This window comes from Macrobrachium rosenbergii, chromosome 23 (genome assembly GCF_040412425.1).
Source record: "Macrobrachium rosenbergii isolate ZJJX-2024 chromosome 23, ASM4041242v1, whole genome shotgun sequence".
NCBI lineage: Eukaryota > Metazoa > Arthropoda > Malacostraca > Decapoda > Palaemonidae > Macrobrachium > Macrobrachium rosenbergii.
Window position 1 is genome coordinate 52,795,087 of NC_089763.1, and position 26,794 is coordinate 52,821,880.

The 26,794-nt window shown below is 35.6% G+C and overlaps 1 protein-coding gene across 3 annotated transcripts in view; it reads left to right on the forward strand.

Annotated features, from left to right (window-relative positions):
• Positions 1–26,794, forward strand: part of LOC136851632 (small G protein signaling modulator 1-like) — a 535,265-nt gene that overhangs the window by 223,986 nt on the left and 284,485 nt on the right. For all 3 annotated transcript variants that reach the window (XM_067126026.1, XM_067126025.1, XM_067126027.1), the window contains exon 3: positions 39–114. In XM_067126026.1, the coding sequence (XP_066982127.1) occupies positions 39–114 (76 nt within the window). The remainder of the gene's footprint in view (positions 1–38; positions 115–26,794) is intronic.

Below are 26,794 nucleotides of genomic sequence, written 5' to 3' on the forward strand. Positions count from 1 at the left end.
AAAATAGAAGTCGTTTACTTTTTTCTTTTTTTCCACAGGTTAAACAGATCATGGAAGAAGCAGTGACGCGGAAATTCGTCCATGAAGAGAGCAGCAGCATCACTTCCCTTTGCGGTGAGTTTTTGACACAGAAGTTTTCCGCCACTGTCCGAAAGGTCCCACTTCCGCCTGCCGCTTGTTCCTTTTAGTATTGGCTCTCAAAAATATGTCGATTTTTCCATTTCGTTTTTCCATATTGTTTCGCGATGACTGATCGTTTTATTGTAAAAAATTTCTTCTCTTACTGATTCAAAAATAGTTTATTTTTTATTTTTTGTCAAATTGTGTTTCAGGTGTAGGCCGCTTTTTCATTTGAATTTTATGATTCTTTATCTCCAAAATATGTTTTTCCATTTCATTTTTGCCCTGCTGTTTCTCTGAAATCGGTAGCGTTTTTTTTATTTATTTCTCTCGTGCTTCGATTTTTCTTTGTTCAGTGTAAATTTTGAGATTGAAGGTTAAAATACAAGTGTTGTATTGTGTTTACATACATATATACATAAACACACACACACACATAACACATACATACATACATACATACATACATACATACATACATACATACACACACACATATATATATATATATAATATATATAATTTCTATTGAAGTTAGTGGCATTGTTCGCAGATACTATATTTTTATCAAGATTTTGAATCAGTCTATACTTCTTTGAATTAGTATAAACTGATAAAAAGATAGTATCTGCGAACAATACCATTAACTTCAATAGAAATTGCATAAGAGAGAAAATATGTCCAAATAGTATATTTTATATTTGATCCCCGAGGACAAGTACTAAACACGGCGAAACAGTGATTTATTTACGCTGTTTCGCCTTGCTTAATATTAACCCCTGGGGGATCAAATGTCCCTAAGTGCATTTGATCCCCCAGGGGCTAGTACTAAACACGGCGAAACAATGTAAATGAAACACTGGTTTCGCCATGTTTAGTACTGGCCTCCGGGATCAAATGTTCCTAAGCGAGTTGCTCATTTCACAAATTCCCTTGGGACTTTGCGAAATCCCTGGATTTCACATATTCTCTGTAACACACACACACACACACACACACACACATATACACACACACATATATATATATATATACACACACACACATATATATATATACATATATATATATATATATATATATATATATATATATATATATATATATATATATATATATATATATATATATATATATATATGTGGAGGAGAAGGTGACCAGACGACATATTTGAGGTCGTACCGTCAGATCTTTCTCTAGCTTAGCGGAACAGTTTCCAAAATAGCTCCCATAGACAATAGAGGTAAGCTTCAAGAGAGACTTGAGGCGAAAGCCTCTGGGCCAAGTGTGAGGGCAATGCTCCAAGCTAGGGCGATGAGAGCGATATAAAGCTGTAAGAAATTGAATGAATAAAGTCAGAAGTGAAAGCGGGAAAACGCAAACGAATTTGCCTCTACATAAATTATATTAGGAAACATAAACAGTAAACACTATAAAAGTCGATAATGTGTACAAGCGGCTTTACTAAAACAGAAATTGGGAAGTGGAGGTTTTTAGCAGCTTGAAAGGTATAGATTAAGAAAATGATCCTAATGGCTTGTGACAAGGCTTGGTTATATAACAATAGAGCCTGATTACTTGGCTAATGACCGCCTGGGCAGGTGATTTATGACGGCTTTATTGAGGCATAATTTTTCATAACTTTGAAACATGAAGGCCGATTCTTGAGAGCATTATGACGTCGTAATGAAATATTGTCCCTGCTCCTGCCCAGAGGGCTCCTACCGCCCGTCATTCTTTCTCTTCCCTTGTTTCTCTGTGGAAATGAGTAATCCTGCTGTTACTCAGTTCGGTAAATACTTCCCCCAGCTGCAAAGCTCTGCAAGCATCCTTCTTCCTCTGCTTTTCCCCAATCGGTAATTTTGTATCTTTCAGGAGGCAGCAAGGTCAGTCACATTCTTCGGGGCAAAGTCCCTTTCTTTGACCTTGCCCTTTTCGGTCCTTTCTTTTCCTTTTCTTGCGTTTTCTCGGACATGGGCTAGAGTCCGTGGCCACTGTCTTGATAGGTGAGGTGAGCGGAAAAAGACGATTCTACGAGGAAATTTTGTCCTGATAGAAAGGTTTACCTTTTCATATATTGCGTTTTTCTTCATGCCTACGCCCTGCTATAAAGCACCTTATTCATTTATTAAGGCTGTTTCACCCGTCGTATATAGTAGAAGCAGCTAACCGTTATTATGTAAAATACTCAGCGGCCTTGCGGAGTTTTACCAAATATAAGAATTTTACAATAAATTTGTAAAATATCAGGCCACTTGCTAATGCTTCTTAGGCGCATATCCGTATGTTATGAATTTTGCATAACGTCATAGATGCAATAGTAAGCATCTTAATAAACTACTACTTTGATTAGTGCTGCTAATTGGTGTCACCTTTAATCGGATGCCATAGTTTATTAACTAAAGCCTCTATTCATGTACTATACAACGTAAGTTTGTGTGATGTTTTATACATATGTTAGTTGAAGTCTATTATGGGTTAGCTGCAGATGAAAAGAAATCTTACTTATTTGCAAATGGAATTTCTTGGTAGTCTTGAAGAGATGCCAACTGTTGATTTTGAAATAGAGTTTCCTCTTCTCTTTCCTCTTTCCTGGAAATTAATAAATACATTACATGGAAATTTCTTTAACATGCAGTTCTCTTTACACCTTCATTGAGGCATTTTCCTTTGAAAGTCTGTTGCCTTTTTATAATATAAAATTCAGTCACACCTCTGTAAGGCTTTGTGTTTTTGGATGTTTACGTGTACGTACAACGTTGATGAAATATTTGAAAATCTAATTAAAACTAAATGTCAAACGATCTTTTGAAATTTTACCACAGTGCAGTGTCAAGTATAGATTTCCAGTCACAAGCATATATTGTGTTTGTGTGTAAATTATATATGTATGTATGTATGTATTTATGACAGTAACCTTGACAACACAAATGAACCAGAGCCTCGATTGTTGCTATAAGGAAAGAAGAATAATGTCAACAGTTTTGTTCCTTTAGACCATGGGCACAAACAAGCACTCCTGGTACCTACCTCAGCATCTTCCTTTTAGCTGTTTGATGGCTCCTCTTCTCTACTTTTCATATGGTCCATGTTTCTGTTGAGCATAATAGTTCGAGTGTGATTCAAGTTTTTTTAGACCATCATCCGGTTCTTCAAATGAACCTTCTTATAACCGTGTCTGGTAACTGTCCTTTCGTCTTCTCCCAGCACTTGCTGCTTTAACCTTCTCATGCACACCCACCTTGTATTCTTATTGTTCTTTCATAACAGAAACCAAGAGGCTTTTTACAGGGTATTTCTTTGATTCCCTCTTAACATCTTGTTCTAACGTGTAACTGATCTTTTTCTGCCAGGCTATTGACATTGCATCTGTTATCACCCGGTTCACGTTCAGTCATGCTCTCCTAGGGCTTTCCTATCTAATCCAGGGTCTCCTAGGGCGAGTTTGTCTAAAAACAATTGGTCTAAAATACAATTTGTCTAAATCAATTTGTCTCTTCCAATTCACTCTAAAACAATTTGTCTAAAGTACAATTTGTCTAATAACAAAATGTCTAAAATACAATTTGTCTAAATTAATAATAAAAATAATCAAATAAATCAAAACAAAATTGAAAAAGGTGAATAAAAAAAAATATCTTTTCTGAATTTCTATTTCTTTACGGGTAAGGTTATATATTTTTTGCTCATAAATTATATTTTCTTCCCTTATTGGGAGTTAGAGATCGAAAGTTAGATTTAGGTTTTTCTTTTCTTAGTCTTGTAAGTTTTCCAACGTTTTAAAATAGGTAAATAGGGGGAAACAAATATAGCTAATATAAACAACAACTTCAGGAAATCATCAACTCCACACCCTAAAGTGGCAATTAGGAGTTTTTTGAGATCATTATTTCAAGAAAGAACTTAGAATAACTTCTTTCTTGTTTATTTTTTCAAAAGATATTATTTACAATTTTATTTATTTTTAATAATAATAATTCTGGGGAATGTAGTTCAAAGTGTGAACGAGGTGAAAGAAATTATAGTAAATAAAATAAAATAAAGTAATATATTTATTAAATGCAGAATTAGATGTCGAATTACATAAAAGAAGAAATTAAAGAAAAGACAGGTAACTTAGCCTAAAATTAATAAAATACATTCATATAGAACATTAAAATGTAAGATTTAATACATAAAATATTAATAAAGGTTTTATTAAAAGATAACTTGAATAGACTACTTTATAGTTAAAAGAAAGATTGTGGGTTATAATTCTCGGTAATCAATAATATTATGTTGATCAAAAGTTTGAACAAGACTATTTAGACGCTTTGCTGAATCTCGATAGCGTTCCTTTCGGGTTCTGGCTCTTTTGAACATATTGCAAATGTTTAACCAAATTTAAACTTTGTTCTTTTTTTAAACAGTTGATGAACTGACCATATATTGGGGTGATGTGCAAATCAAAGTTTCAAAACCACGATGCCATGCTTCGACGGCATTGTTCGCTTTAGAAGATTTCTCCAGAAAAGTATAACATATTCCACATATCATGTGGAAAAAGAGGTGGACGTCGAGCGTACCGTTAAATTAGGCCTCCCAATCCAAATGTCTTCGAAATAATCGATGACCTCTTGTGCTTTATGGGGAAGATGATGTTATCACACACAATTCAAACGCGTGGGTGTTACGCTACCTACGGGTACCAATGCCAATGCTGGTAGCATCCTCATCTGTTGAGCAAAACTGGTTTCTGTTTCATATTTTCTCTTAGGCCATTATTTTGTATTGCAACGGAAAATACATTGCAAAGTGGAAAAAACAACCATTTTGTTCTGTATTTGGAAATTCCTTCAGACACGCTTTCATCATAGCTTTCAAAATCGATCGTTATTGATAGTGGTGCGCAGAAACTTCAAGCTTCTTTAACTGCTGTAAAAAGCTGTATAAGTTTTTTGTTTTGTCTGGCAGTAATGCAAAAGAAGTGACAACGAAACTTTCTGTTTTAGTCCATAAAATGTATATAGCTGATGAAATAGCAAAGGTACTGTTTTGAATGTTCCGTCAGCATACCAGTGACTACTGTTGTGATAAACACTGTAAATTCCGTTTGGTTGCAAATATGACTATACGTTTTTCAACCGGTCCCAAGTCATACATTAGAAACTGATCACCTTTAAAAGTAATGGTTAAATCAGGTGGAAAAACGATTTCACTGCATGTTGATGGTAAGGCTGGTCCAGCGAGGGTTTGCTGTCTTACAGATCTTATAGTTCCTTCATACTTTGCACCTTAGGAAGTTTTGGAGCAACAGCTTGACGTTGAGCCATTAGATAAAACTGATCTGGGTTTCTTGTGTTGTCTTAGCCTGATGACGTATTTTTGTCATAATATCCTTTTAATGCACTTTCGGCCGCATCTAATACATGGTTGTGATTTCGTAGATGATTTTAAAATGTGATCATTTGCCGTAATTATACGAGCGCGGTATTTTGTTATCGGATATTTATCACACTTCCAATATACTGGTCGTCATTTTCACCATTTTTGTAAAATGTAAATCCATTATCTACTAATTTCTTACGACCTTTTTCCGATTCATACTAAATTCAAGAGGCATTTTGGGGTATAGCTAGTCCAGTTTAATATTACCACAATAAGAAAGTGCTTTGTTTATGAAAATCAATGAAAGATTTGTTTTAAATAATTGTTTTTAAGTAGAACAGCAGTTAAAATTACAATAAATACTAATTTTATTGTTTATTTGTAGTCAGAGAGCAGCAAAAATTATAGTAAACGACTAATTTTTAAACGGCCATTGTTTAACCGAAGTTAAACAATAAGAAAAGATGGAATGATTGACTGATTTGTATAAATTCAGAAAGTTTGTTTCTATTTCAAAACAATCATTTTAGTTCTGTAAATAACTCTAATTCACCTTTTCATTTTTTTTTTGATTTATTTGATTATTTTTTTAATATTAATTTAGACAAATTGTATTTTAGACATTTTGTTATTAGACAAATTGTACTTTAGACAAATTGTTTTAGACGAATTGGTTTAGACAAATTGATTTAGAGAACTTGTATTTTAGACAAATTGTTTTAGACTAACTCGCCGGATGCCCTAATCCAGAACCTTGATGCTTCTTTCCTTTCACTTCCCTCAGTTTTGTCTAGGTCATCTGAAATCATAAATGCCACCACTTCCTTACCCTTTGCATCTTTAGGTCTTGGATTGTCTTCTGCATTTTTTAGTGTCGTGTTTCAAGATTTTTCACTTAAACACATCTACGCTCCTTCTTTATATTGGTACAAAATTCACGAAAATTATGCTAGTTGAGATTGTATAATAAAAGTGGCAAGACGTTTGACGTCAAGTTTCCCAGTAGATAGCCTAAATGGAGCAAAGACTGGCCACTAAATGTACAAAGAAGGCAACCTCCCTACAGTCTGACCCATTAAGTTCTTTATGTATTTGTCTTTTAAATTAATTATATCTTTCCAGTTAGCACGATATGATCGCCTCTTCCCCAAATACTTGCATAGTTTTTATTCTGGGTACTGAAAACGCTCTCTTCCCCTTCAACGTTGTTAAAAGCTTATCTATTTTCTTTGAAGAGTTCAATTGATCTCAACATTCTTCACCTATATCCTACATTTACCTCTTTGCTGACCCTCTTACTTTTATGAATCATTATATATATATATATATACCATATATATATATATATATATATATATATATATATATATATAATGTATGTATGTATGTATATATATACACTAATAATGACGTATCTTTTCGATTTTTAAAGTAAATGGCAACATAATTTTTGAATAATAAGATTTCCTGATGAATTCTAGATATAGGGAAAGAACCTTCTTAACCCATCATCGTTCACTCGTAGTTTTTGAACATACAAATGTTTAACCAAAATTAAAGTTTCCACGGAAAGACCGTAAAAGATAAATGACGAATCTTCAGTCAAGAAAATCAAAGACCTCTCAAAACCTCTTTGAAAGCGCTTCAATTGAATCTCGAGAGATGAAAATTTCTCCAAGAAAAGTATAACTAGATAATATTTTATTCATAATCCCTTGCGTATAGAATAAATTTAAATTTGAGCCGCTCTCATCTAAATGTCACAGAGAGAGAGAGAGAGAGAGAGAGAGAGAGAGAGAGAGAGAGAGACTGGCATGGGTGTGAGTGCCGGACCTAGGAATTTTGTGGCCAATAAATGCACTTTGAATGATGAGCGCAGCACGTTTTCACGTTTTGCAGGTGCTTCTTTTATGTTTATATCAGTTTTCAACAAAGAAATGTTTTTAATTTTATTCCGTTAGATGATGAAGGCACATTATTGATCTCACCTTTGTAGCATGCCAGAAACTTGAAGGGAAAGCGTACTTTGAAATATGCAAAATCTTTTGCACTTTAGGAAGTGCTCAGCTTTTATAAATATCTCAAAATTTTGCCTAAAACGTGGGAGGCATGAAACAGCATGGAAGACGGTGTGAGTAGGAAAAGTAATTTCTGTTGTTATTCCAAGCGAATAACTGAACATGACAGTACATTGTGGAGGAGCTCCAACTCCTGTGAATGGAAGAAGTTCAGGAAGCATCTAAAATCTCTGTAAAAGAAAAAAGAAGAGGAAACTGACAAAGAACAGGAGGGTGCCGTCAGTCACGTTCCCTGCTCACGACAAATAGACTTATGCGCACGTTGTACCCTGTAATCCCTTACTTTTGCTTTGTCATATCACTGAACTTTTATCCACCACTTTCTTTTAATCTCGTATGCAGCAATACACTTCAACCTTGTAGATTTCGCAACAGGGTCGTTTTGAAAAAAAAATAATCACTTAAAAGCTTTGGAGTACTAGAAATGGTGACGGCTGAAACAGAATTTGGAAAGACCACAATCGCTGTTGGTTAAGAAAAGCTGAAACTAAGTAAACCTCCCCAAACATTATCTCCAAATTCATACTATAATTCACAAAGCTTAGCGATGCCAGTGAAATTAATTTACTTGATTTAATGTCTCGTGAATCACGTTAGGATATTATTAAATAATCTATTAGTAGTTCCTCATTAGTACAATATATGAATATCGATTTCTATTTTATTTTGCTCGGTATCACTGGGAGCAAAAATCCTTAACGTAAATTAATTTTGTCACAGCCGAAGCGGTAGACAAGGGTTTTAGATGGGAGAATCTCGATATGAACAGTTAATATTACTGAAAGAAGTATGACAAACACCGAACTATATTTGTAGTACTTATATAAGTCTAAAGTCATGCAGTATTTTTGATCTGATATTGCCTTCAAAATATGAATATATACAGGAGCATCCTAATTATATTATATAAGACAATATTGCACAATGACACTCATGCTCAACATATCTGTATAGCAGAGAACGACAAAAAGTCTAGAGATTATGAGGGATTATTAAGCTTCCTCCTGTGATTATATAACATTTAAACTAGATGGAATGTCTGTTTGAAAACTGACTTTCGGTCAAATTCAGCATGGTGAAACTACACATAAAACAGAAAGGTTTGAAACATTACAGAATTTGTATTTGATTAAACTCTCCCCTAAACCTTGGCATCATATTAATTTTTGCCAGTCCCCTAATGGTAAACTTTGGTACAAAAATACTGATCATGGTCTCTTAAACTTCGAGCGTTAGTAAAGTTCTGTGTTACCTGTTAGTTTTATAAACTGCTTCGAATGAGCGTTGTGAATTGGATAATGGGAATTCATTTCTATGCGTTGAAGTGGTTTGAGCGAGCGGGAATGGGTGAGAGAGAAATGATGTCAGTTTTAAAGTCATTACAGTCGTTGCGTCCTAAGGCAGGGTGGCAGAGTGACATGAGTTAATACGGTCTTTTCTTATTTTCCGTACAACTCTCATCCATAAAACCCTTGTCTTTTAGACTTTCCTCTGCGTAGTATGTTTCCGGGCAGTGTAAGGGGCAGTTCGTACATGGAAAGGGCTTTGGGAATCGGGATAACATTTTTGTCAAAAGTTATAGTGGCATGACATCAGAGGCAGTGTGTATATATATTCCCAAAAATACTCTTCCTTGTGAAATATTGAGGATGATGCTAAAACCAACGTTAATTTTCGTCAAATTGTGCGTTCTCGTTTTACATCATAGCCACTTGAACAGGGTTAAAGTTAAAAACTCTACGGACATCACATTACATATTTAACTTACTTCGGTAAAATGATTCTTTGTCGGTTATACTTTTTAAGTTAAAATTCTCTATATCGCTTCCTGCGTTACAGTGACTGTAAACTAAGTAACAACAGTATAATCCTGTTTAACCGTGTGCCATACTAAGCCACCTAAATGGATAAGTAGCCATTTTTTTGTTTTTATTTTCTTTCGTTCCCACCATCTTCCTATTTTCGTTTAGGGTAACACTCTGCTTAATTAAAACGAGCGTGTTATCACAGTCACCCGCTGATAAAGTGGATGAGTTGGCCTTCAGCCACGTATCTGCTCCGATAATGAAATTCAGGACCAAGCCAATACTTCCTCCACTTCCGTGCCGCTTTTTATTATTTTTTTTCTCTTTCACGTTTGTGTGCGCCGGGTGGAATACTGATGAAGGATTGTCACTTTTGCACGTAATCACGGCAATGTAGTTTGTAGTGTTTGCGCCGTCACCGTCTTAACACCTCTCTCTCTCTCTCTCTCTCTCTCTCTCTCTCTCTCTCTCTCTCTCTCTCTCTCTCTCTCTCTCTCTCTCTCTCTCTCTCTCTCTCGTGAATATCTCACTGTCAGCTGTATTAACAAAATTTCCTACACATTTCGCATTATGAACATATCAGTCAGAACTTCCTACTTCGAATGAAATCTGCCTTGAATATCAATACCTTATTGCATAGAAAGTAATTATATAGATATTATTAAGTGGAATTACGTCTTGTCACGATTTTTCTTCATCGTAATACGTTCAAGAACTTCTTAGGACGAAAACAGATTCCAACACCGTAATCAGATGGGTGACACATTACTCGTATTCAAGTGCAGCCTGCCTTATTTAGCATATTTTTATTTGATCGAAATTTTGACACTTATTTGTATACACACACATGTATATCAACATATATCAATGTGGTATATATAAATATAAATTTTTACCACATCACCGTGACATTTTTTATTCACAAACAATAAGCTCCAAATGTTGCTTGATATCCAATTCGCTCTACCTCGGAAACAATACCGAAGGACCCCGTAAGGGGTAGTCCGATGAGTGCACTCTAGGCATTACCGTATTAAAGGTTCTTTGCACCGCACCTTCGGCCCATAATACAGCCCATTTCATTCCTTTTACTGTATCCCCTTTCATAGTCTTTTCTTCCATTTTTCTTTCCACTCTCTCCTAAAAATTGTCCATTTCCGTTTCCGCGCAGAATGACCTCGTAGGTCCCAGCGCTCGGCCTTTGGTCTACATTCTAAATTCTATTCTGATCAGTACCGAAGGGGAATTATAACTGAATTTATAATATACACACACACATATACATACATATACATATATATATTATGAACCACATCTCGGTTCATCAGGTTCTGTCATCAATTGCGGAGAAATGGACTGGAAAGACTGGTAGAAGCCGAGACAACGACGGGGAGAGGGGAACAACAAAACCAGCAAAATAACCTTAAAACTAGTTTATTAACATTACGTAATATACATATTTACAATTGAGTCAAGTCTGGGCGTAAATCAATAAATATACATCAAACAACCAAAGAGTTAGTCAAAATTAAGTTACTTTAAAATAAAACATTACCACACAGGCAAAAAAGTAACAAATCCATACAAAAGTGAAAAACATTTCAGTTACAACAAATAATAAACAATACAGACAGCATAATTACAAGTAGCATCAATTAAATAATGGTATAACCAAAAATACAAATAACTGAAAAATCATTAAAGCAGCACAAATAACAATAAACCAAATTATCATAAATACTAATTACACTCAATACATAAATATCTGTAATGATAATTCACAATCCTCCCACACTACAAAACTAAACATCTACCCAGAGATGTCAAGACCACTAACAAGGGTCACAGCGGATGACCATCATGGGTCATCGAGGATGACCATCAAACTACTGCTGTGAAGTCGTCAAAACCGCCCCATGACGGCAAGCAGGAACATCTCCACGAAACACAGACGTTCACAGCAGAGTCGATGCGACAGCCAAATTGCTGTCCCAGAGGAATGCCTCCTCTCCACAGATGACTAGGGTTAGCCATCAACTCATCCTCGAACTCGAACGAAGTTCTCATCCTCAAATGCTGTAGGGACCAACAGGTAACTACTACCTGCTGTTCAACGAGTCCATGCTGCTACGCTGTCTAGACCCTGACTCGATGATTACCCAAACTTGACAATCGCTACCAAAGCGAAGACAACAGACGTAAACTCTGTATACCAAAAAATAAGCACCACCGGGAAAAGGAGTGCACTCAACAGTGGAACAACCGTTCCATAGACAAAACAGGTACTAAGCCTCACAATATATATATATATATATATATATATATATATATATATATATATATATATATATATATATATATATATATATATATATGCATGCCTACAGAGACACAGGAGGACTTTTAACTAACTTTAATATGTTATATATATATATATATATATATATATATATATATATATATATATATATATATATATATATATATATTATATATACATATATATATATGTGTGTGTGTGTGTGTGTAATTTGATTCAGGAGGGTCGCATTTGGCACTTTCCTTTAGAGCCCATTGTGCCTCTGTGGTTTAACCAGAATTACGAGTATGTTGGATTGTAAACAGAGTGAAGAATGGTGTGCGAGTTGCAATCGCATCCTCAAAAACTGGCGAGAAATGGAAGGCTAACACCTATCATATATATATATATATATATATATATATATATATATATATATATATATATATATATTGTGTATAAAAGATAGAAATAATCAACACACAATCACGTGTGGAACAGAAATAAATTTCTGACTCACATCAGGATCGAACCCCAGGTCTTTCAATTGAAAGGCAAGGACGCTGCCTTTCAATTGAAAGACCTGGGTTCGATCCTGATGTGAGTGAGAAATTTATATATTTGTGTGTGTGTGTGTGTATGTGCGTGTGTGCGCATGTGTGTGTGCGTATGACGTTCTTGTAAACTTCGTTTTGAGTTGGAAATCTGTTATGTTTGGGCAGGACCAGATTCCTTATTTTTCTGTAGAAATAAAGCGGCAAAGTTAATATAAACTTTATCCCAAAGTACTTGTGCGGTTTCTTTATGTCTTCGCCCATGTACCTGTTACGGTAGAATGGTGGTTTTATGGAGTTTTATGGCAAGGTTACGCAATACATTCGTGTTCTTGAGTTTTGACAGGTTTTTACAGAAGGTCAGAAGTTGTCCAGGATTTTATGTCGCTTGTATTACTTTGTTTGATTTGGGTGATATATATATATTTTTTATTATGTTTACTTCAGGGATGGTTATGGTTGAGATTTGCAAGTGGGTCTTAAAAAAATTTTTGTTAGAATTTGGCAGCATAATCTGATGGCACATCAGTGACATTTGTCACTGGTTTTTATTTCCTTATGAAAGTTGGCCAAGTAACATCTTTTAATGCTGGCATTTAAAGCTACCCGTCACATCTTTATGTTCTCCTTATTTGGTTTTTCACGTATCAGTCATTTGTACATATTAATTTCACATTATTCTGCAAACTACTCTTTCATTTGTCTATGTACTTCCTTTATCCTGACATGTGAACACCCTGTCCTTTAACTTATTCGATGGGAATGTCAGCTCATGTTGAATAATAATAATAATAATAATAATAATAATAATAATAATAATAATAATAATAATAATAATAATAATAATAATAGAAGCTCTTTAACACAATTTGGTTAAATAGTGATTTAACAGTATGGCACGTTGTTTAAAAATCAGAAATAGTTGAACGGGCATGCCTAAATATAAAAACCTGATAATTTAATGACAGCAGACATGCCAATCAGTCAACGGCTAAAAATACCTCAGCTATCAAAGTCAATCTGAATAACCTCACCTAGGCAACAGGGTGACGGCCGACGCGTGAAATAGAATTCCAACCACGTCAGTTCAGGTGGAACAATCGTGATTGTGATCTCCATTTCCGTGGAATGCTAAAGAATGCTGCCATTATTCGCACCACTGGATTCAGCGAAGGATTAGGGGAGCCGGAACTTGGGGAATGAAGAGGAGGAATTATGTTCTTTCGCATATTTCGGGTTTTATCTGAATCGCCGCGAGTGGAGGCTTTTGGCGTTTGTGTAATCTTTTGAAATTTTTAAAGTTTACTGTCTCTCTCTCTCTCTCTCTCTCTCTCTCTCTCTCTCTCTCTCTCTCTCTCTCTCTCCTCAGTTGCCCCTTTGTGTCTGTTTATGAAATTCGAGTCGATTTTCAGCGCAGATTCGATTTACAGGTTTTTGGTACAGAGCGGGAAAAGTAATGTTTATTGCATTAGCGTATTTTTACCATAATTTTTATTTCTAAGCTGATATTCTATGTCATTTTTATGACGAATATGAAGCTGTCAGTGTCTTTTATTATTTATTTGTTGTGCCATTTATAATTGTTGTTGGTCATCCTTAGATCATCACAAACAATTTTTTTTTGTGTTATTTTTTTTTTATTTCATACTGCTTGGGGATTTAGACCAGCCACTCCGTTTATATTTAAGCATTACCTTATTGCACTGGTCAGTTCAGTAACGATTGGTTCATGCAAATTAGCCTATTATGCAGCGATCCCTTTGTCCAAAGTGTTTATCGTGTATTTTAAATATCAGTGAATGGAACATTTGTATTGTTGCATTGGTTAGACCATTACGAATTGTTGTATGAGAACTAGCCTTTTATTTTGCCACACTGTCTAAAGTCTTTGTAGTGTGAATTTAAGTATTTTATTCGTAATTTTCTTCATTTGCTTTCATATATGATTCTGTTTGTAGTGCTTTCAATTATATTGGTAATATTGTCGTTGTGATTTTGTTAGTAACTTTGTGTGTAACCTTTCTGCTTGTGAGTCTGTGGACAACGTATTCTTTGATCATTTTTTCGTACATTTGTCTTTGTCAATGTGGTATAATTTGTAGCGTTGTGCATCTCGCTTTCGATTCGCCCCACATGAGACCTCAGGCTGGATTTCAACTTTTGCCCTTGTATGCATTTACGTGATACAATGTGTGCTTATAAATAACATTTCTGTCTCGATCCTGAATATCAGGTTCTTGGAAAGCGTCAGTTTGATGTCATCCGATTTCCTCTCTGTTTCTACTGTGTTTTTGGTAACAGTTTTGACTGAGTAAACAACTAATCCTCGTCTATTTCAGGGTGATTATCGACCGTTGTATTTTAGTCAGGATATTCTAAAGACATTTTTATTGTTACTTTCGTTTGTTTCAGTATTTTTAGTAATACATAAAGTCGAATAATTTCGTTGAAGCTTTGGACTATAAAAGAAATGGGTTAAATACGAATAAAAGTAGTATCAGTGACGGCATCCAGCAGAACTCACAAAATAGGGCTAATAGTTATGACGTCCAGTTCATATGAGAGCTCTCTTTTGTTTTAACCTTGAGCAAAGACATCGCCTGCCTATCTGATTTAGGCACCACAGTGTCTTGGAAAGAATTGCATTTCTATTATTAATATATTTCCCATGTTAATGTGCGATGTCATACACGCACGTTTATGTTGTAGGTGAGAAATGTTTTTAGCTAGAAACTATATTAATAGCTTAAACGGTACGAAGCACCTTATACATAATTGCGATTCAATATCATTGGAAAAACACATCCTGTTATTTTGATGGTCTCTATTGCTGATTTTGGTGTATCGTAGGATGACATTCATTTAATCCCATAAATGATTAATCCAAACAATAATATACCTGACCCTGACATTTTCAGCTATGAACATGGAACGGAAGAGGAATAACAATGAATTTTTTATCAGTTGCATTAGTCTTTTTGAACATAATGACCTTGTCATGCAGTAAACGTGCCTCACTGTCGAACTTCTCAGTTGCAGAGGTCCTTTATTCCTCACACCATTGGACTGTGGAACAGCCTCCCTCCTGAGGATGTCGTGCCATTGGAACTTAGGAAGTTCAAGCGAAGATGCAACGCATCACTACCCTAATACAATTCAAATTGTATTTTAATATTTTACTAACATTTTATTTATTTATTTAGTTATGTTTTTCTAATAACTGATCTCCTCTTTCTGTATTTCCTGTTATTTCCTATTACGTTCTGTTACTACTTTCGAATGAACACCATATTCTTTGGAAGCTCGAATTTAAGTTAATGGCCCTTGTGGGCTTGTTCCATATGAATAGGGTTCATCTTCTGAATAATAATAATAATAATAATAATAATAATAATAATAATAATAATAATAATAATAATAATAATAATAATGTATCATTTACCCTACCTTTGTAATTTCTTCATCAATAATTTGAGATAAGAGTGTAGCACTTCTAACAGACCATAATTGATCGTCTTCCGTAACCCACATCCTACATTCTGCACGACCATCCTCCTCTCCTTTTTAATCCTCTCGGGAAATTCCCTGAAGTGACCGAAATCCGCGCCACTTCCTCTTCCCTCTTGGTGCTACGCAACCACCTCTTCGTGCTCCGTGGAAATACATTCCGGAACACCTCTCTCTCTCTCTCTCTCTCTCTCTCTTCGCCTCCTTCCCCAGCCCCTCTTCCTTCTTCCACCCACCTTTTTTGCGTCATGGTAATGAGTATTTGAGAACCCGAAGGTAATTTCCAAAGGGGTATCCTAAGGAATTTTCAGCGTTTGCAGAGGAAGAAAATTACAGGGGAATTTCTCAGTGTCAGTTAATTCTGAATTTGCAAAAGACACGGACTGGGGTTCTAAGTGGTCTTTACCATTAAGAAATTGCCGAGGATATTATTTTGCAAATAAGGATCTGCTTCCAGCTTAGGAGATTTAAAAGGATTTATTTTTTTCTAATGGCCTTAGGATGGATTATATTACCGTAAGTAAATGTTCATCTCTCTCTCTCTCTCTCTCTCTCTCTCTCTCTCTCTCTCTCTCTCTCTCTCTCTCACAAATACTTAATGGTATGTGAGAAGGAAAATTTTCCGCCCTCGTGTAAAAACTTTACATATGAGAAACATTTATAAATATAAATACAAGGTGAAGTGATTGTTGTATAGTAATACAGAAAAACCACTGTCATTAGCATGCCTATACCTAAAATGATAATGAGTTATTTCGCTAATTTTGCCTAACGTTGTAGTATTCTCACGATCGTCAACTTTGTTTTCACTTAATGCGCAGTGTTTATGTGATTGCCAGTTGATTTTCTCCTTAATTCGCAGCATTTATGCTATTGTCAACTTTTTTTTCGTTTAACTTTGCAGCATTCATTCATTTGTTAACCTGATGTCGCCCTAATTCATAGTATTCATACGAACGTCAATCTGGTTTTCCCCTTGATCCTTTGGATTCATGTTATTCATAATCTGTTTTTCGTATAACACTGCTTACTCCCTCTCTAACTTTGTTACCGCCAAACTTTGCAGTGCCTAAGCAGTCATCATCTTGGTTATCCCTAACTTTACAGTTTATGCTAAACTCTTTGTATTCTCTTGATCATCAACTTGCGATTTTTTTCTAACCTGGAAGTATTTGTATTATCATCAGCTTGGCTATCCCCTTACCCCACTCTATTCTTGGGGTCATAAGCATGGTTTTGCCTAGCTACGTAGTATTCATGCGCTCGTCAAGTTGATTTTCGCCTAACTTCGTAATATTCGTGCTATTTTGTATAAAGTCCACCTCCACAATTATATATCAATGGTAGCATCTGAGACTTTATAAAAATATATAAAAACCTTTCCAACCCTATCCTGGGTTCATCTTCAGTCCAAGATGAAGATGAACCCAGGATAGGATTCGAAAGCTTTTTATACATTTTTATAAAGATCACACATTCTGCCATTGATATATTATTGTGGACCTTATACAAAGTTACTCCTGTTCTCGGCATTGAGAGTTCTACACTTTCATGCTATTGTCAACATGGTGTTCCCCTAATCTCGTTGTATCCATATGATCCTCAACTTGATTTTCACCTAACTTCGCAACAGTCATTTGTCGACTGTACCCAAAGCTTAATCTTTGGCATTCAGGTAAATGTCACCTTCATATTCTTAACTTTGACATACTCGACTTGATTTAATTTAGCTTTCGCTCCGCTGTGTAACTAATGATTAATTGGCCTCTTCGTTTTGCACTGTGCTCTTTATATGTCCTGGAGATGATAATAGTCGGTTACCTTGTGTTTATCTTTCTGATATAAAGAACTGCCTTTTTTACCCTTCTTTATGCTTACGCCAGACTTTCGCCACGTAGTCGACCATCAGGTTAATTTAATTATATGATTGCACTCTTCAAATATGTTTTTCTCTTCAAATGATATGAAAATGGATTCTTTGTGTCGCTCATTTCGAATTTGCGCAGATACTTTATTTATATTTGTATTAATTTGCAAGAGAAAAGTTCTGCAAGCGGTCATATGTATAATTTGGTTTCACTATGTAAAATGTAACTAGACTCGTGTATTTCACCTGTGTTCATTACATTCAGCCCGACTACTGTTGAGGCTTTTACGAAAATCCTCAGTAATTAACATCGTGGCCACAGGGCAGATGTGCTTTTCAATTTCCTTTTATTCGTAGATTATCTTCTGAATATTGAACTTTGCCTTCGCTGGTGTTCAGAATCGACAATTAATCTCGTCTGCTTCTCTTATCGTCATAAGTAGGGGCATCATCGTAGATTTATGTACCATCATTTGTTAAAAATACTTTTTCTGTCTTGTTCAAAGCTTGTTCCATTTTATTTGGAGGAGTTACGTTATCTGCTGCTCCTTCAATTGACTGACTTGATTGAGAGAAGAATATAGAATCTAGGCCAAAGGCCAAGCACTGGGATCTACGAGGTAGTTCATCGCTGAAACGGAAACAGACAGTAAATAGGTTTAAAAGGTGCAACAGGAGGAAAACCTCGTAGTTGCACTATGAACCAGTTGTTACTAGAAGGTGAGAAGTAAGATGGAAGAAAGAACATATGAACGGAGGTACAGTAAAAGGAATGAAAGGGGCTGCAGCTAGGGGACGAAGGGACGCTGCAAAGAACTCTAAGTAATGCTTACAGTGTACCGCATGAGGTGCAGTGACTGATTGATGGATTGATTTATTTATTGCCTCCCGTTTTTATTATATTTATAGTTCATTTTCTTTTATATTGACACTGACTTGTATATTTGTTTAGTTTATAACGTATTTAATCAGTTTGTTGAGTTTTTGTTGTTAAATGTATTATTAAATAAAGTGAAAAGAACTAGTTAGTCAAAATTCCACCCAATGGTGACATTGAGAAACATTGGTCTTCGGTACCTACAGTGGACATAAAATCTTTAGGCGTGTTTGCATCAAAGCACCCTCAGTTCTATATTTTTTCGTTTGATACTATCAAAAGTATAGTATTCAGAGCTTCTGAAAATGTTGCTAATAATCTTCATATTGGTCTTGTTACAAAGCATCTACCCAAATGCAAACACTGCACTTATGTTCCATGATAACAAGCAACGAGTTTACTCAAGTCATGCGACGCTTACCATACCTAGTTTACATAATCCCGATAGCGATCTTTGCGAAAGCTTTTTCATTTTTAGGTTTACCAGTTCATGCAAAGGCGCAGCTTTGATGCGCTCGTCCCTCAGATCACTTTGAAGTACGAGCCGACTCTCTCTATTCGGGAATATTGTAACTCTCTTCAAGCTGAACCTTAGATCTTGTTTGCTTGGCTGTTTGCATGTCTGTCTGGCGCTTGGTCTGTTATATTTAATATTTCTCTTCCTCTGTCTGACTGATCAATTTCATGTTTATTTTTTAATGAAAGAAACTCTCTCTCTCTCTCTCTCTCTCTCTCTCTCTCTCTCTCTCTCTCTCATGACCGTATGTTTGTCTAACTGTTAATCATTTAGTCTGTTTCTCGTTTCAGGTGCCTAGCGATTGTCTCTCTCTCTCTCTCTCTCTCTCTCTCTCTCTCTCTCTCTCTCTCTCTCTCTCTCTCTCTTTCCTTTTTCTTTTTCTTCTTCTTGGTCTCGTACGTTAAGCATTCGTCTCACTCGCTCTCTCTCTCTCTCTCTCTCTTCTTCGTCATCTTCTCATTCTGGAAAGCCAAGTTCTATCTATCTCTTTCTTTCTCTCCTTTGTCCATGGCCCTCACGACAGTGTCTTCCAGAGCCGGCATACTGTAGAGGGCTCATCGCTGCCACTGATATGCATCGGTTTTCATGCACTGTCTGACCTTGACATTCGCCTACTCCACGGTCTGTGATCTTTACACATTTTTCGCCAACGTGATTATTTTATTTTGGTGACCTATTGTTCATTATTTCTTTTCGTAATGCACAGTTCAAGGTATGTTTTCCCTCTGTGATAATCTTCAAAGTTTTATATTCTTGTCGTGTGATCGTATTCGACAGGCTGTCCTGTCCACTATCGACCTCCAGGAGAATGTTTTTAACGCTGTTATTATTAAGTAAAGATTTATATTTCATCTATCAGTATCTTTTTTTATTCTCCTTACTCTTTTGCCTTATCCATGGAGTGAGTGTTTCTCCTTTTGGGTTTGCATCTCGTTTATTTTTGTAAATAGATTCAAATACGCGCACTTATCGTATCTATCATTTCAAGTGCATTGATTTCAGCTTCAGATTTCTCTCCCTTATCTGACTGAACTTGCGTAATATAACGAGGGAGTTTGCGAAAGATGAAACAGCAAAGTCAAGATTGTATTGCTGTACACAAGAAAGAGATGAAGTGAATGAGGATTATTACAGAAACTGCTTCGGATACACACACTCATACACAAATATATAGATTTCCATATGTATATATATATATATATATATATATATGTACACACACATATATATATGCATATATATATGTATATATAATATATATTTATGTATATATATCTAAATATATAGATATAAATATGTATTATATATATATAATATATATATATATATATAATATATATATATAATATATATATATATATATATATATATATATATATATATATATATATATATATATATATATATATATATATATATATATATATATATATTATATACTTTGCCTACAACGCCGCTTGACGCCAAAGGCCTCAGTGGAATTCCGCCACTCATGTCTTTCCTGTGATTTATGTTACACAGATCTCCATTCATCATCAGCCTCTCACTCTCATAGATCTCATCAGAGTAGGCCTGCGTCTTCCGACTCTTCTGGTGTCCACGGAACGTAGCCAAAACTATCACGTACTATTTTCCCAAGAGTTGTGCGAAGGACATCTCGCTCTCGCTTTCTTCATCATCTCATCTACATATGGAACTTCCGTAATTTTCTTTGTAGTATCATTTCTCACTCTCCTGCCATGTGACTCCTAATGTTCTTCTTAAAGCTTTATTCTCAGATCTGTAAAATCTTTCAGACATAGTTTCAGTGTTATACCAAGTTTTATGTCCGTATAGCAACACAGATCGTACTAGCTTTTTGCATATTCTTACATCCGTATGGTGTTTCAACCTGTTTGATAACTAAATATTTACAAGCTTGCCCATTATTTGATTTGCCATATTTAGTCTTGTATTAAATTCCAACTCAAGAGCCTCTACTGGATATCATTGTTCCTAAATACTTGATTTAATCAACCTCATTAATCCTTTTTGTCATCTAATGTAATTTTGTCTCTTTGTGCATACTCTGTCTGATTACTTCTGTTTTTTTTTTTAAATTGATGTTGAATGTTATATGATGTATTGTACTAAGCCGGCTTTGCAGATCTTGTGGTATTTTGTTGATTAAAACAGCGTCATCTTCGTATTCTCAGTCCATTAGATGTCTGTCGTTACTCCACTGTAAACTTTCTCTTCCATCTCCGACAACTTTTTCACTGTAAAATCCGTGAAAAGGGCAAACAGCAAAGGTGAATTAACATTCCCTTGTAGCACCTCACTATTTACGGAAAAATTTCTTGATGAGATCCCATCATCATTAACTTTTGTTCATGGATAATTTCCATATTTAACGGAAATGCCATAGCGGCACAAGACTCCCTTATGTCTTAACACAAATATTAGATTTGTGCAACTCTTGACTTTTAAAACTAACTTTCTCATCTCTAAGCTTGTAATCAGTTCTTTCTCAGCCTGTTGAGAATAGGCATACTGAGTATTTTCATAACTACCGAAGTCAGCGTTCTTTGGTATCTTAAATTGGACATTCAATTCCTTTGGTTTGTTTCCTCATACTATATTCAGGAATGGTCTAGTTAGTATACGTGGTGTCATTTAATTTCCAGCTAAATCACGAGATTATTTGGTTAGGTTGTAGTTAAGGGTTGGAGAGGGCGCAGGTGCAACTTATACCAAAACGAAAAGTATCATGGAATATGAAGACTTGAATTTAGCCTGTTCATGAATAGAATGAGTTTGGAGTGTGAGGTAAGACCAAGATGATTAATTTCCCGAGTGGGTTAGATTTTTCTTTCTAGGAATTTTCACGAGTGGCGGATGTCTCAATATCGAGCAAAGCCTGAGCATGATCCCATTACGTTTGTAAAATAAAATAAAATGATGGAAATATAGATAGCATGTTTCCATATCTTTTGCAATAAATCTAAAAGGAATTAATAAAAGTAATTGGGAATAACACCTCGTATCATTGAAAAGAGGAAGCTTTCATCTGCCGATGGAGGGTACTCCACCAGATTGGAATAAGCTTTTGAATACTGAGTTTGTTTTATGAGAACCTAAATACAGGATTATAGAGTAATTACGGAAAGTAGAATCCGTTAACCTGTAGTCTAATTGTCAGCACGTAAGTTTCAAGAAATTGAACAGTGAAGACATCACTGATAATGGAAATGTTTCTAAGGGCAGAGCTACACACGGGAAAGGAATGTAGCACAGCGCTCGCTAAAAACTAATATTGCATGCTTAGAGCTAAAGGCTTCATGTAATCTTACTTTATGATGTTTGTAGAGTGAGTATCACAGAGTATATTTGAATGATGTTCAGGATTACAGCAAAAAGAGCATATAAAACAGACATCTCATTGATAAGGCAGAGAGAGAGAGAGAGAGAGAGAGAGAGAGAGAGAGAGAGAGAGAGAGAGAGAGAGAGAGAGAGAATCTTGCTGTCAACTTCATACTGTGTCTGTAGCATATAGCCTTAGAGTAAAGATAGTAAGCACTATTAGTACATGATCGAAATAAAGAAGTAACAGACCTTCGAAAGAGCTTTTGTAAACTTCATCTGTGAAACATCACAAAGGCCGGAAATTTTCAAAGAACCGTCTGTGTCCTGTGACGATACGGCAAAATCTCTCACGGGGCATTGAAGGGAATTTGATGAAAATCTATAAAAACCGAATTGAGGTGGAACTAAGATTTGACGACAGTCTTTTCAAATAAAAGATAAAAATGAAAATAAGTTCAGAGACGATCGACTGTCCAGCGATGACGGTAGTAATTTCCTATTTGCGAATATCTCAATATAACCAGGTTTTCTTAAGACTAACGTAGCTCTAACATCGTTTCTGTTTAATCTGGGTATCAATGCAGGTATTGTCTGAAGATTTTACGAATGAAATAACAGTAAAATCCTTTGAAATAAGGAGTATCACTTTGGGGAGAATGTTCCCAAGAGAAAGTAGCCAGCAATAACGTATTTTCTTGAAAGACAAAAATTAGAATACTGGAAAAGAAATTTTATCACTCTCCATTAAGGAGTCTTAAACCAATGACCTGTCCTCGCAGCCGCCGTCCATGAGATGAAACAGTTCCAACTGGTGTCGTATGTTTACGTAAAGTAACGTAAGTTTATTTAGAAATGAATCGTGTGTTTTAATACATACATACATACATACATACATACATACATACATACATACATACATACATACATACATACATACATACAGTTTATTTAGAAATAAATCGTGTCTTTTAATACATACATACATACATAACTTGAAAACACTTGCTTAGCATCGGAATGAAATTAAGAGTGATATATATATAGATATTTATACGAATGCGTCCGTGATGACATCAGAAAATGTGGTTATTGGTTAAGCCATTGATGTGCATTGCATTTTATCACTTGCATGTATTTCTGTTCAACATTGATTGCAATCTCTTTCCTTTATATTAAAAAAACACAGTGATTCACTCACAAAAATTGTTCTTATGAGTCAGACGCGTAATATACATTTAAATGGAGAAGGTTGATAATAGCTTCCCAGTGAATGCTATTGTTAACGCATCTTTTTGCAGTTGGGGTTTCTCCTTATGAGCTTTTGTATATACTAAATAATAAATTATTTTGCAAGTGGATATCCTGCTTTAAGCGTTCCTTTTACGGATTGCCTTTTCTTTGACGTAACAACTTTGGGTGGCAGCTTCTGTTTCTTTTTAGGATGAGGTTGCTGGCCCATGCTATTTCCATGATTCCCAATTGACGATGGTAGATATTCACAATTGGGTCGACAGGTTGGGCTGGTCAGGATCGAACCACGGAGCTTAGGAATGCTAGGCTGGTGCTCTGCCGTTGAGCTACGTTACATACATACATACGTACATACATATATACATACATATATATATTATAAATATTATGTGTGTAAATATGTATATATATATATGTGTATATATATATATATATATATATATATATATATATATATATATATATATACATACACATGTGTGCTTTATGTATTCTAGTTTAAATATGAATAAGAGTTTGTTATGTTGAGTTGATTATGTATTTGTATTTTTCTTCCTCCATATGAATGCATGTAACATATATATACATACACACATGTGTGCTTTATGTATTCTAGTTTAAATATGAATAAGAGTTTGTTATGTTGAGTTGATTATGTATTTGTATTTTTCTTCCTCCATATGAATGCATGTAACTAGAGAAGAGTTGATTAGGGGAATGAAAACAAGTAACAGGAATCAGTTCCAGATGCAGATATCCATATTCTCTGCTGTTTTACGTTGCTCCGCTTGAATAAATAAACCATTTGCCTCAGACGTTAATTCCGGAGGTTTACACACTTGCAATTGTATATTCCTGATGATGCAAATAGGAAGGCGGGCGGTATTTCCATTTTCGGTACCTTGGGCGTTTGGATGCAAATAGGAAGAATCAAATATGGAGGTCTGCTATGGCTCAGATCTTCTGTCTGTGAGAATGCTACTTTGCTTGAGTGCTGCTGCTTCTCCGTCGCACATAGATTCGGCAATTCGGCTGAGATTGACGGCTGAATGACAAATTATGATGGAAGGTCATGAACGTTGTTAGCTTTAATAATCCACGCAAGTGGATTTTTTAATACGTTTCCCAACATCTGATTTAACCGTCTGTTTTGCTACGAGGCTCCACTATTGAAATTGGGAACGACTGGTAAAATAGGGAAGACATGGCGAAGGGGAGAGTGTAAGACGCGAAACTTGAGAGAAACACCATCACAAGAGAGAAAAATGTGTAGGAGGACCCAGTTTTGTAATCTTGCTTGAATGTGCAGGAGAGCCAAATTTTATAAAGTCTCTTCACGTAAGATGAGCTGGTTCGTAACTCGGTGTTGAGTGACTGACTGATTAAGAGTTATCACCAGTTAATCATCGCTGGATTAAACAGATCCCTTTTTTTAGAACAAAAGAGAAGTTTAGTTTAGCCTGTTCAAAGTTTGCTCAGCCTGTTCAAAGTCTGCTGTATAATATGTGTTCTATCTAATTCTCTGTCTACATATATGCACATATATATATATATATATATATATATATATATATATATATATATATATATATATATATATATATATATATATATATATATATATATATATATATGTGTGTATATGTGTGTGTGTGTGTGTGTGTATGTATGTGTGTGTGTATGTATGGATGGAGAGAGAGAGCTCAATATATGTAAGTACGTATGTATAATATCATTGAAATGCCTCTTTCCAAGGAGCTAGTTTACCGTTATCCAAAAGATGGAGTTCAGTGATGCTTAACTGCGATGCCGGACCTGTCTTGAGCAATATTGCCCGTTTCTGAACTTACTCTTCACTCTTTATCTCCAGACGATGTTGGTCTTTTATTTCTAACCCGAATTTTTCGAGACGTTAGGTTACTGGTCCAAAGTCCCACCCTTTACAGGTTTTTTTAATCGATTAATCCAACTTATGCTTTTCAGCCGAGCAGTGGGGCACTTAAGGCCATTCTGCCCTTATGACAGTGACAAAGGGAGTTGGAGTCTTGGACAACGTGGTAACGAGATTAAGAAAATTTAAAAAAATGAGATACAAAGATCTAACTGGGAGAAAATCCCACAGCTGCCCCAAAAAATTAATAATTAAAGAGGTTGGACAGCTAGATTGAAGAAAGGAAGCAAGGACGGGTGCAGAGTAATAGACCAAAAAGTGTGTGGAGCCAGGGGCGGAGGGACGCTGCAAACACATTATACGTAGTAATGCCGACAGTGCACCACGTGAGTTGCACTTACGACACTATTCCACTGACTTATATTTACAGAGAACGCAGTTGTTAAGGAGTATTCCGAAGGCCCCACTTTTAGGGAGTCCTTCCAATCCTTATTCAAAGGATCAGAGTTGGTCGAAGTAGACAGATGGTTAGATACTGAAAAGAGGCTTTTATTATTTTGCTTTTATATGTAATAAGACACTTAAGTTGCTTACACGCTTACAAGAAAGCGAGCTTAATAATGTTCCTCTCCGAATCTATTAAAAGATCCAAGCAGACAGCAATGAGCTGTTCGCCCAGGCATGTGATAAATGCTGGCGACGGATAGAGAATTGAATCCGGTGAAGGAAAGGCACTGAATTGCAAATAAATTGAAATGAAATGGGTTCATTTATTTGGCAGGATCCTCGGGCACTCGTTTTTGTCTTGGGATCCCTTGCCTGAAGAGATACTAATCTTTCTTTAGCATGTATTTGTTGTCCTTTTATGTAAAAGTAATTTTGTACATCCCTATCGAGTGAGGCGAACTCGAGCCTTTGGCGCAGGCAAAGAAGTGTTCTAGCATCCCTGTAGGGTTGAAAATACAGGATAATCCCTTGACATACTGGCCTTTGAATCCATAAATAAAATCCATTTCTTACTTTGCGTTCAATTTCCCTGTCATTCCCTTCAACTTGCAGTGCTCACGTGGATTCGCATCACGTGATCTGTGTTGCAAGAAGACAAAAGCAGGATCAATCTGGTTTATTGATTTCCCAATGTTGGCGTTGGAGAGAGGGCCGATCTTGGCAAGAGGATTATTTATTTAAAAATCTGGTGAGCTAAGCCTTCCACGCACTCTTCTCATTATTCGATGTGCGTGATGCCTTCACAATAACGAATAAGCTGAGCTTGCGAATAAGGTCAAAAGTCAGGCGATGTTGAAAGTTCCCTGATT